The sequence below is a fragment of the Otolemur garnettii genome, unplaced genomic scaffold (assembly GCF_000181295.1).
Source record: "Otolemur garnettii isolate 467f Iridium unplaced genomic scaffold, OtoGar3 scaffold00123, whole genome shotgun sequence".
Lineage (NCBI taxonomy): Eukaryota > Metazoa > Chordata > Mammalia > Primates > Galagidae > Otolemur > Otolemur garnettii.
Genome location: NW_003852518.1, coordinates 1,560,139 through 1,573,784, shown reverse-complemented (window position 1 = coordinate 1,573,784; position 13,646 = coordinate 1,560,139). Strand labels below are relative to the sequence as shown.

Genomic DNA, 13,646 nt, shown 5'->3' with positions numbered 1-13,646 from the left:
TTTTAAAGCAATAACTGAGAATATGACATGAAGGCTGTGTTGACCAGTTTGATGGAAGTATTTCAGATTGCATGTGAAAACCCCACACTGTACCCCAGAAGTGCATTAATGTACATCGTTACCATTCAATAAAAAAAAAAAAAAGAAAAGTCATCCTATGTTCATGGGTTGAAACACTGAGTAATGTGAAAATGTCAAACAATTTTATCTACAGATTCAATGCAATCTCTACCAAAATCCCAATGACTTTTTTCTTTCAAAATTGGAAAACTCTATACTAAAATTCATTTAGAATCTCTAGGGATTTCAAATAGACAAAATAATCTTGAAAAAAATAGTTGAAATCCTTACACTTCCTTATTTTAAAATGTACTACAAAGGCGTAGCTATCAAAACTGTAGTGCTGGCATGAAGAAGAATATACAGACCAATAGAACAGAATAGGCAGCCCAGTAATAAACCCTTATATACAATGTCAAATGATTTTCAACAAAGGTACCAAGACCATTCTGTAAAGAAAAGACTACTTTTTTAACAAATGGTGCTGGGTAAACTGAATATCCAAATGTAACTGAATGAGACTGAATTCTTACCTTACACCATATACAAAAACTACCTCAAAGTGTTAGATACCTAAACCATAAAGTATTTACAAGACAACATTCAGTAAAAAGTCTAATGATATTAGATTGTGCAGTGATTTCTTTTATGTGATACCAAAAGCACAAATAACAAAAGAAAAATAGTTACCTACCTTTGACACTGGACTCTATCTAAATTAGAAACTTCTGTGTATCAAAGGATACTACAAATATAATAAAAAGGCAACCCACAAAACAAGAGAATATATTCATAAATCATATATCTGATAAATGGTAAATATCTAAAATATATTTAAAGCCTCCTATAATGGAACAATAACAACAAAACAACCCAATTAAAACATGAGGAGAAGACTAGATCAGATATTTCTCCAAAGATGATATACAAATGACCAATAAGTACAGGAAAAGATGCTCAACACTACTAATCATTAGGGAAATGCTAATCAAAATCATGAGAAACCAAACACATTTGGATGGCAAGTATCAAAAAAATGAAAACTAGGAAGTGCTGGTGAGGATGTGGAGAAATTGTGATCCTTGTACTTTGCTGATAGGAATTTAAAATAGTGTAGCAACTCTGGAAAACAGAATGGTGGCTCCTTAAAAAATTAAAAATTACTAAAATTACCAAGACCCAGAAATTCTACATATGGCTATTTACTCAAAAGAATTGAAAGCAAGGTCTCAAAGAGATATTTGTACACAATATGGACTTAATGTTTGTGTTGTGCTAAAATTAGTATGCTGAAATCCTAATCTCCAATGAAACTGCATTTTAAGGTTGGGCCTCTTAGATAGGTGAAGTTAAATGAGGTCATAAGGTCACTTGCCTCATCTGATAGGGTTAGTATCCTTATAAACAGAGACACCAGGGAGACTGCACTCTCTGTCTCCATACATACACACTGAGGTAAAGCCAAGTGAGGATAGACCCAAACAGCTGTCTGCAACCAAGAAGTGAGCCCTCACTAGAAACCAAATCGGAAATTTGATCTTGGATGTCTAGCTTCTAGAACCATAAGAAAATAAAATTTCTGTTGTTTAAGCCACCCAGCATATGGAATTTTTATGGCAGTCCCACCTGACTAATAGAGTATATACCCCAAAGCACTGAAAGCAGGATCTTGAGGAGATATTTATGGGGCATTCACTAATGTTCACTGTAGCATTATCCCCAACAGCCAAGGGGTAGATGCAGCTCAATGTTTATCCACAGTTGATTGGAAAACAAAATGTAATATTACTCGGCTTTAAAAAGGAAGAGAATCTGACACATGCTACAACATGGATACTAAGTGAAATCAGAAAGCTATAAATAGTGATTAATATGATTCCATTTATATGAAAATATAGATATAGTATCTAGAAGAGTTAAATGTGTAGAGAGACAGGATGTAGAGTGGTGGTTTTCAGGAGTTGGGGGAGATGGAGAGTTACTGTTTAATGGGTACAGAATTTCAGTCTGAGGAGTTGAAAAAAGTTCTGCAGATGGATGGTGCTGGTAATTCACCATAGTGTGACTGCAGTTAATGCCACTGGATTGTTCATTTCAATATACTTACAACGTTAAATTTTATGTTAATTTATTTTATCATAAAAAATGTAATATCTATCACATACTCATCAGACTAGCATGTATCTAAAGGTTGATTATGACATGAATTAACATAGACATGGAATGACATAATTTCTCCTACACTGCCCATGTGTCAGTATTTAGACAACTGTGGGAAGCATTCTGACATATTTTAATTCATTGTCTATCTTATGATCCAACATTAGATAAAGATCTTGAAAAATCAGGAACAGTCAGGACATATAAGCAAAAATATAACAGCATTGTTAGATAAATAATTAAAAGGATTTAATTATTTAATTTAAAATAAATAAAAAGAATCAATTTCAACCAACAATAAAATAGATAATTATACCATTATAGATTCCTACATGTATAAAAAGAAATTAGACAGAAATTAAAAATTTAAAAAGAGTTATAACTATAAAATATGAACAAATCTCACATTTCTGGACTATAATAATGTGAATAGGTTAAAACAACCTATAACAAGATATGTTCTCAGACTAGATTTTTAACAACCCAGCTCCATGCTATTAACATAAAAATGTTTATTTTCTCCAAATTAATCTACATATATGCAATACAATCACAAATAAAAACTCAACCATGATTTTATTTCATGCAACTAGATAATCCAACTTAAAACTGACAGGTTTTAAAAAGAATAAAGAAGGTGGTCTCTACACAAAAGACAATAAATTTTTAGTAATAACCACAGAAAGTTGAAAAAAAACAGAATCCTTTAAAAGACATATAGGTATGTATCTATATATGTATGTTTGTATAGGTATGTTTATACATATGTGTATATTCATACATAACAAATAAAAATCAGTTAATACATGTGGTATGTATGTTTATTTTGCAAAACTGGAAAAAATTTAAATTAATAAAATATTAGAGGTTTTTTTTTATGCTTATAAGAAAAAACAAATAGAATTGCAAGGGAGCCAAAATATTGAAAACAATCTTAAAAAAATAAATAAAGCTCATAAATTTAAACTTCTTAATTTCAAAACTTACTACAAAGCTCCAATAATCAAAACAGCATAATACTAGCACAGGAAAAGTTATATACACTAATGGAATAAAACTTAAAGTCAAAAAATAACCTCATACATCAGCTGACAGATTTTCAATAAGGATGCCAAGACAATGTTAAAGGAAAAGCTACCTCAGCAAACAGTTCTGCGAGAGCTAGATAGCCACAGGCTAGATAATGCAGCTAGACCACTACCATACATCATTATAACAATTATCTCAAAATGCACAACATCTTTGAAAAAAACAGAGGTAAATCTTCATGATTCTGGATTTTGCAATGGTTTCTCAATTATAACTCCAATCACCTGATTAATAATAATAAATCTAATAAATAAGCTGAACTTGATAAAAATTTAAAACTGTGCACAAATGGAACGTTATTATGAACATGAAAAGACAACCAGAGAACAGATAAAAATATTTCCAAAGCATCTATCTTCTAAGGGTCTAAGATACAGAATATCTAAAGAGGACTTACAACTCAAAAACAAGCCAAAAACTAATGGACAGATGACTTACAGAGGTATTTCTTCAAAGAAGATACACAAATGGTAACCAAGCACAGGAAAATATGCTTAACATCATTAGTTATTTGGGAAATGTAAACTAATATTGAGTGAGACATCATTTCACACACAGTAAAGTAAGTAATTGTTTTTTGTAAAAAAAGAAAATAACAAGTCTAAGTCACCGCATGAAGAAACAGATACTCTCATATATTACAAAGGAGATTGCCAAATAGTGCAGCTACTGTGGAAAAAACACTTTGGCATATTCTTAAAAAGTTAAACACAGAACATGATATAGTAATTCCACTCTTTGTATGTAACCAAAGAACTGAAAATGAGTAGCTAAGCAGATACTTTTCATCAGTGTTCACAGTAGTATTAACAATAGCCAAAATGTAGAAACAACCCAAATGCCCAATAATAGAAGAATGGATAAAAATACAATGGGATATTATTCCACCATGAAAATAAATGAAGTACTATTACACATTACATCATAGATGAATCTCAAGACTTTATGCTAAGTGAAAGAAGTCCAATTAAAAATGCATATTTTGTGTTTTCATTTATATGAGGTCTGACAATCAAGTTTGCAACCTCAATCCTAGAGAAAAGTGCTACATACCTCATTGCTGAATATCACTGCGGTCACCTTCAAGGTACTCCTTCCTCTTGGGAAGCTAAGTACCAGCGACACCAGCCAGTGCATAACCTCCCAAGGGAGGTACTTTCCAGGTGACTGTAGTGATATTCAGCAACGAGGTATGTAGCACTTTTTCTAGGATTAGTTCAAGAACTCAACTGTTAGACCTCATATAAAATAGACAGAATAGGTAAAACCATAGATATAGAAAGGGGACTGGTAGCTGGCAGAGGCTAAGACTAGGCCAAAAAAAGGTCACCTACTTAATAAGTACCAGGTTTCTTTTTGAGGTTATTAAAATATTCTGGAACTAGATAGAACTATAACATTGTGATTGTATTAAATATACTAAATTAAAATGTTTAATTTTAATGTTTTATTTATATGAATTTCAACCCAATAAAAAAATTAAGAGTATTTCATATGATCTGTGGACCAATATAAATCAGTGTAACTGATAACCAAAATCAAAGAGTCAATCATATAGGAAACAACAAATGACATAAATGGCCAAAATCTCTACACTGGCGCAATAGCCCTCCTTTGATGTGGCTCTGCCCCCGAAATCCCCAAATCTAGCTCTGAAGGCCTCAGTATACCCAAGTCTGAAGTTTTGCCCATGTAGATCCAGGACTCCCACCAGACTTGCAACACTACCTTCAGGACTCCACATTTGAGCGCTGGCCCCAAGATACTACCCCTGAGTCTCACCACTGCCACTGTGCCAGCAGAACCTCCTTGAGGTCCAACAGTTCACATAAGACAAAGCCCTGAGCAGATATTACTTGTAGACCCAGTTTCTGCAAATGCCCATAACCCTGTCATCCTTGAACACTGCCTAAATAGACTTTCCCAGCTGCTACTGTCACCCACACTGGGTGACCCCAACCAGAGCAATCACACACACTAACAGCTGTAGTGGACAGGATTGGGTTCAGCTACCACCTTTAACTTCTAACAAAGATCTGGGGAACAAGCATCCACCCCACATGAAGATCATCCAGAGCTGAATCAAATTCAGGCACTCAGAGGAGAATGAGTCGAAAGAGATCATCTGTACTAGAGGCTCTCAGTGCACCCACCCTTCCCGTTATGGGTCAACATTCCAGAGTAGGTCAGAAAAGCTCCATCTAGGATTTTCCTTGTTCCCTAACTAAACAAGAGAGTTCCCAGCAAAGAACAAGTGTTCTCCAATCCTATTAAGACACAGGTGAGAGAAGAGGAGCCAGATGAGAAGTAACCAACAAAAGAACCCTGGTAACACAAAAAAAACAAAACAGTTCAATACCCCTAAGGTATCACAATGGAGCAACAGTAGTATCCATCCACAAGGAAATTGCTGAAATGACAAAAATGGAATTCAGAATACAGATAGCAAATCAGATGAATGGAATGGAAGAGAAAGTTGATTACAAAAGGAAGCCAAAAAATACTTCAGAAAATTAATATAAAAGTCAGTAAAAAGCTAGACAACGTAAGAAAGGTCCAACAGTTCACATAAGACAGGATGTGATAAGAAAGGATATAAAAGAACTTAAATGGAAGAGTCATTTAGGGAATTTCTACACAGCAGAAAGCATCGACAATATACTAAACCAAGTAGAAGAAAGAATTTCAGGGCTAGTCATTTAAAGAGGCAGAGAAGACAACAAAAAAGGCAGAACAATCACTTTCTTGGAGAGATACAGGACTCTCCAAGATAAGAAGTTAACATATAAATTATAGATATTCCCGAGAGAGAAGTAGAAAGAGCTAAAAGCATGGAAAATCTATTTGAGGGAATTATTGAAGAAAACTTCCATGGTACCTCCAGAAATCCAGAGATACAGATACAAGATGGTCATCTAACACTTGGAAAATTCATAGCAAATTGGACATCTGTGAGATACATAATAATCAATCTGTCCAAAGTATAAAGGAAGAAGAAAGTTCTACATGGAGCTAGATGTAACCAACAATTGACCTATAAAGGATAGTTCATCAGATGATGCAGACTTCTCAGTGGAAAATTTACAAGCCAGAAGGGAATGAGGCCTCATTTCTAATCTTAAAGCGAAGAATTGACAGGTAGGAATTTATATACTGCAAAGCTAAGTTTCACAGTTGATTGAAAAATTAAGTGTCTTTTTTGGAAAAGCAAACACTGAGGGAATTTCTCACAACCAGACCTGCCCTGCCAGAAATACTCATAACTGCATTATTCATGAATCAGCACAACAGGTACCCACCACTACAGAATCACTCACAAAAGGCTAAAGCTCAAAACTCATATAAAACAATAGTACAAGAGGGTAAACAAAGCAATCAGGCAATAACCAACACGATGAACCGAGAGCATCCCACATATCAATTCTATCTCTTAACATTAACAGAATAAATGCACAACTCAAAAGACATGGGCTAGGTGAATGGATGAAAAAACAAAATCCATCTATCTGCTGTATCCAAGAAATACATCTAAATCACAAGGTTACACATAGACTCCACATGAAAGGATGGATAATATATTCCATGCAAAAAGAAACAAAGACTGCAGGCACTACCATCATCACATCAGATAAAGCTGACTTTAAATCAACAAAGGTAAAGAAAGACCAAGAGGGTCATTACATAATGGTAAAGGAAGCAGTTAAACAGGAAGACATCACGATCCTAAGTATATATATGCACCTAACACAGGAGATCATAACTACATAAAGCAAATTTTACCAAAGCCATGCAAAGAAATAAATAGCAGCATCACAATTAGCAGAGACTTTAAGATCTCACTGTCAAAGCAAGAAAATCATCAAAGCAAAAAATAAACAAACAGTGGAACTAAAACATATATAGAACATTTACAGAACATTCTACCCCTCCCCCAACTACTGAATATATACTCTTCTCAGCAGCACAGGAGACATTCTCCAAGATTCAATCATATTTTTGAACAGAAAACAGGCTTCAACATATTCAAAAAAATTGAAATCGACAAGTTCCTGGAAATACAATCTTCCAAGAGTCAATCAGGAAAAAATGGAACTTCCAGCAGACCAATGATGAGCACCGAGATTGAAAAAGTTATGAAAAATATCTCAACAAATAAAAAGGCCTCAAACCAGATAGATTCACATCCAAATTAATTCTATAATATCAGATTAGAAAGAAGAGATGGTACTCCTACTACAGGGAGTATTCCATAGCATAGAGAAGGGAATTCTGCCCACCTTTAAGTGGGAAGCCAATATTACCTTGATACCAAAGCCAAGGAAAGACACCCAAAGAAAGAAAACTATAAACTAATCTCCCTTATGAATACGGATGCAAAAATCCTCAGTAAAATACTAGCAAATGGTGTTGAACAGCACATCAAAAAAAATTATCCACCAAGAACAACTGGGTATCATCCCAGGTATTAAAAGATGGTATTACATAAGTAAATCAATAAATGTCATTCACCACATAATCAGAAGCAAAAACAAAGATCCTATGATTATTTCAACAGATGCAGAAAAAGGATTTGACAAAATCCAGCACGCTTTCATGATATAAACCCTCAACAGACCAAGCATAGAGAAACATATCTCAATATTTTAAAAGCTATATATAACAACCCAGAGCCAACAACATGTTAAATGGGGAAAAATTCAAGGATACTCCCCCTTAGAACCGGAACAAAACAAAAGTGCCCACTGTCACTTCTATTCAACATAGTGCTGGAAGCCCTAGATAGAACAATAAGACAAGAGAAAGAAATAAATTGTGAATCAGGAGGTCAAAGCATCACTTTTAGTTGAAGATATGATCTGTTATATAGAAAACACTAAAGACTCCACTAAGAGACTCTTGGAATTGAAAAATTAATTCAGCAGTTTCAGGTTACAAATTCAATGTACACAAATAAGCATTTCTATATACCAATAAGACTCAAGCTGAGAGTCAAATTAGGGACTCAATACCATTCACAATAATTATGAAGAAAATAAAATACCTAGGAATATATTTAACTAAAGAGGCAAAAGATCTCTACAAGTACAACTACGAAAAAAATGAGGAAAGAAATCACAGAGGACACAGACAAATGGAAAAACACTTCTTGCTCATAGATCAGTAAAAGCAAAATTATTAAAATGTACATACTATCCTCAGTAATTTACAGATTTGATGCCATCCTCATCAAAATACCAACATCATATTTCACAGGTCTATAAAAAATAATTCTATTTAGTTAAACCAGAAAAGAGCCCAAATAGCCAAAGAGATCTTAAGCAAAAGATCCAGAGTTATTATATTACCAGACTTCAAATGATAATACAACCAAAGGAATATATTGGTACAAAAACAGAAACCCAGATCAAAGGAAAAAATGGAATAGAAAACCCAGATACAAAACCATCTACCTTCAGCCAACTGATCTTTGACTAAGCAAACAACAATGAACACTGGGGAAACAAAGCCCTATTTAATAAATGGTGCTGGGAAAATTGGACAGCCACATGCAGAAGAATGAAGCAGGACCTGAATCTTTCACCACCCACAAAAGTAATTCAAGATAAAAAAGACTTAAATATGCCTGAAACTATAAGATTTCTTGAGAAAAATTAAGGAAAAAATCTTTTAGGTATTGACCTAAGCAAAAAATTTGTGACCAGGACCCTACAGCAATCACAGCAACAACAAAAATAAATAATCAGGATTTCACTAAATAAAAAAACTGCTGCACAGTTAAGGAAATAATCAACAGAGCAAACAGATAACCTACAAAGGAAGAAAATATTCACAAGCTATACATCTGAGAAAGGGCTAATATCTAGGATCTACAAAGAACTCAAATTAACAAGAAAAAACTCCGTTAAAAAAGAAATGAACAGAAGCTTTTCAAAAGAAGATAAATAAATGGCCAATAAACACATAAAAAATATGCAACATCACTAATGATTAGGGAAATGCAAATTAAAACCACAATAAGATATCACCTTACACCTCTTAGAATGTTCTTTTATTAAAAAGTCCAAAAATAACAGATGTTGGTGTGGACACAGAGAGAAAGGCATGCTTACATACTTTTGATGGGATTGCGTAATAGTCTAACCTCTATGGAAAACAGTACAGACTGTCCTCAAAAAAGTGAAAACAGACCTACTATTTCATCCAGCAATCCCACTACTGGGAATCTACCTAAAGGAAAAGGATTTATTTTATCAAAAACACACCAGCAAATGTTTGCTTCAGTTCACAATTGCAAAGACGTGAAACAACACAAGTGTCCATCAATTCACGAGTGGCTTAACAAAATGTGGTATGTAAATACTATGGAGTACTACTCAGTCATAAAAACAGATGAATTAAGGCCCTTTGCAACAACTGGATGGAAATGGGGACCATTATTCTAAGTAAATATCCCAAGAATGGAAAAACAAATATGACATGTACTCACTATAAAATTAGACCTAACCAATGGAAACACATGTGCACTCAGAAATGTAAAACTCTATAGAAATCAAGTGATTAAGTACAGGTGAGGAGGGAAGAAGGAAAAACCTTTCTGACAGGTGCAGTGAATATTATTAGGTTGATGGGCACACTTATAGCAGCAACTCAAGTTTTACAAAAACAATTCATGTGACCAAAAACATTGTATCCTCTTAATACTTTGAAATTGAAAAATAAATAAATAAGAGGAAAAGAGAAATATATGAAATTGATGTCCTATACTGCTCTCTTAAGAAACTAAAGAAATACAAGCAGATTAATTTTCAGATGAGAAAGACCTAACAACATATTAAAGGTAGTAGCCAAAATTAATGAAATAAAAATTAGGTAAATGAGAGAAAATCAATAAATTTAATGTTGACTTTTTGAAAAAAACTAATATTGATAAGACTCCAACAAAAGCTAGTAAATTAAAAAACAAGAGATTGAATACAAATCTGTGATATTAGGAAGAATGAGTGAGAACACATCACTGGAGATCCTATGATAATGGAGGGCATACAGGAGAACACTGAGCAATTTGTGAAATAAATTTGACCATTAAAATAAAAGGAATAGACATCTAGAAGATAATAATTACTGAAACAGAGTTAGAACATCAGAAAAACTCTGTATCAATTAGTCACTGAATTTGCCCCTGGGAGTTAGAATTCTGTTGTTATGGTCTATCTTCTCGTATCTATCCATCCCACTAATTACAATTATAAATTCTGACTAAAACAACTACTTGAGTACTCTAAAAAGCAAAGGAATTAAAGTGAATTTAGAAGGGTAGTTAAAGAAACAATTCACAAAGAATGTGTTTCCATTCTGTTTGTTTTTAAATTCTCTGTCTCGGCTTTACCACAAGCATTGATTGAGTTGCAGAGTAGCACTGTTCATGTAGATAAATTCTGATAGTCACTCTGTCATTCTTCTGGCCAATGGAACCAGGAAATGAACTCTAGGGATACTACAGTGTGAAGGGGAAATAAGTTGAGACTTGGTCTCCCTAATTCTGTGTATGAGTCTGTGTAAGGCATAGCCAGACTCTTGAACTACATATACACTAAACCAAATAAATTCACATCTGTATACAGAGGCTTAGAAAATAGACCTGAAATTTGAAACCATACCAAGTCTCAGCTTAATCCATTGGCACATATGGACTGGATAGACTCAAAACCAGCATAACCAAGTCTTTGAGAACTGAACTAGACTTGAATTGTTGACAGGAAAGATAGAATCCATTATTTAAATCAAACTGGATAAAGTTCCTACTAAAACAAAAACATTGACCTTATCAGATGATTATAAAAGAAGACAGAGGATGCATAATATAGTGTTAATAGGTATAATGGACAATGCAAACTAAGTCCACACAGATAAAGGAAAATTATAACAATAGGAAAAGTCAAAATGAATGTAAACCTCAAAATGACAGGTGTCTGAATTGTATAACAATGAATTTAAAACACCTATGATAACTATGTTCCAAGAGATAAATAAAGGCACACTTGAAATGAATGACAAAATAGTAAATCTTAGTTGATAAATATAAATAATTGAGAAAAATTGAAAAGTTCAAAATTTAAATACAGGATATCTGAAGTGAAAAATACACTGGATGGACTCAACAAAAAATGGAGATGACAACATAAAAAGTCAGAACACTTTAAGGTAGCTCAATAAATTAATCAAACTGAAAAGAAAGAAAAAAAAATTGAAAAACAATAGGGGGAAACAAGGAACAAGGCCACAAGCACCTGTATCACAACATCCAAATTATAACATGGATATAATTATCATTATACAAGGGAGTCCAAAAAGAGAGAAGATGGCACTGGCCCATATACCAAGGGTAGCAGATTTGAACCCAGCCCCGGCCAAACTGCAACAACAAAAAAATAGCTAAGTGTTGTGGCAGGCGCTTGTAATCTCAGCTACTGGAGAGGCTGAGGCAAGAGAATCACTTAAGCCCAAGAGCTGGAGGTTGCTGTGAGCTGTGACAAAACAGGAAGACAAAATTAAGACTCTGTCTCTTAAAAAAAAGAAAAGAAAATCCAGCAATACATAAAACAATAAGATGTTATTTGGTTGAAAAATATAAACTTACAGATTCAAGGATAACAAACAATTCCCAAGAGGATAAATTCAAAGAAAACTATGCCTAGAAACATCATAATCAAAATGCTGGGAGAAGATACAAGTCTGAAAAGTGGCTAGAGAAAAATGACTGTTAATGTACAAGGAGTGAGCAATTCAAATCACTGGGAATTTCTTATCAGAATCCCTGGTGGTCAGAAGATAGTGGAGAACATGAGAAATGAAGAAGCAAAACTGATATTGTTTACAGATGACATATTTACATAAAAAGAGCCGACAAGTGATTATAAGACCTAATTAGTGAATTAAGCAGAGTCAGAGGACCAAGATTAATGTTAAAAATCATTGATACTTACACACTAACTGCAAAATTAAATCATTAGAATAATTCCACTTATAAGGGAAAAAATAAAACATAATATCCATATTAGTCTAAGAAAGAGATTTGCTAGAACTCTAAAATATCTCAGAGAAAAATTTAAAAAGGATTTACACAAATGTAGACTCTCAACATGTTTACTCTTTATAAGACTATGATTGGAATGACAGATTTATTTTGTCTCTAGATTCAATGAAATCAAGTCAAATTACAGTAGATTTGTTTGTAGAAATTTACATGCTAATTTTAAAATGTGTACAGTAATTCCAAGGACAGAAAATCACTAAAGCAATTTTTAAAATAAAGAATAAAGGTAAAGGATTACCCTATGTGATTTCCTTAGTCACTGCAAAGCTACAGTAATTAAGACATTTCAGTATTTGTGCAACAACAGACATACAGATGAATGGAGCAAAATTAAGCCCACACAAATATGGTCAGTTGAATTTTTGACAGAGGTAACAAACCATTTTAATGGAGGAAGAAAAGTTTCTTTAACAAATGGTGTTGGATCATAAGGATATGGTATCTTTACAGTGAAAAATGATAAACAAGCCTTACCTCACACTAAACAGAAAAATAAACTCAAAAGGGCTCATAGACCTATGGATAATCCAAAATATTACTATTCAAAAACATAGGAGAAAATCTTTGTGACCTTAGAGTTGGATGAGGTTCATTAGTATACAAACACACTAACTACATAATTAAAAATTGATAAAATGGACCTCTTGAACTTTTTTCTTTGAAAACAAAAAAGCAGGCAACAATCTGGGAGAAAATATTCATAACACATATGAATGTATAGCAGAAAAGGACTTTTGTCCCATACTACATTAAGGACTTTTACAAGTCAAAAATTATAAGACAATTCATTTAAAAAATAGAAAAGATATTTGAACAAAGGGCAAAAGACATACCAATAGCCCTTTGGAACTTGAAAAGATGCTCAAAATATTTATGAAAATTAAAACCACAAGGAGATAGCACAACACAAAAGACTGACCATACCATGCTTTGGAAAAGATTTAGAGCAAATGGAACACCCAAGCATTGCTGGTAGAACATGAAATTATACAGCCACTTTAGAAAACAATTTGGCTTTTCTTTTTATCAAGTTAAACATACACTTACCGTATGACCCAGCAATCACAGTCATAGGTATTTTCCAGGAAGAACTGAAAACATGTCCACACAAAGACTTGTACACGAATGTTCATAGCAGCTCTATTTGTAATGGCCTAAAACTGGAAACAACCCAAATGTCCATCATCAGATGAATGGATAAACAAAAGGTGGTATATCCATACAATTGGAATACTACTCAGCA

At 33.5% G+C, this 13,646-nt stretch overlaps 1 protein-coding gene across 3 annotated transcripts in view; it reads right to left on the bottom strand.

Moving 5' to 3' along the window:
• ZPBP (zona pellucida binding protein) overlaps positions 1-13,646 on the bottom strand; it is a 189,023-nt gene that overhangs the window by 16,578 nt on the left and 158,799 nt on the right. Inside the window, exon 7 of one of the 3 annotated variants that reach the window (XM_023517866.1) lies at positions 13,538-13,563. The exons of the other annotated variants lie outside the window; for them this stretch is intronic. Coding sequence (XP_023373634.1) covers positions 13,544-13,563 — 20 coding nt within the window. The 3' untranslated portion in view covers positions 13,538-13,543. Of the gene's footprint in view, positions 1-13,537; positions 13,564-13,646 lie in introns of those variants that run through there. 3 annotated transcript variants of the gene reach the window in all.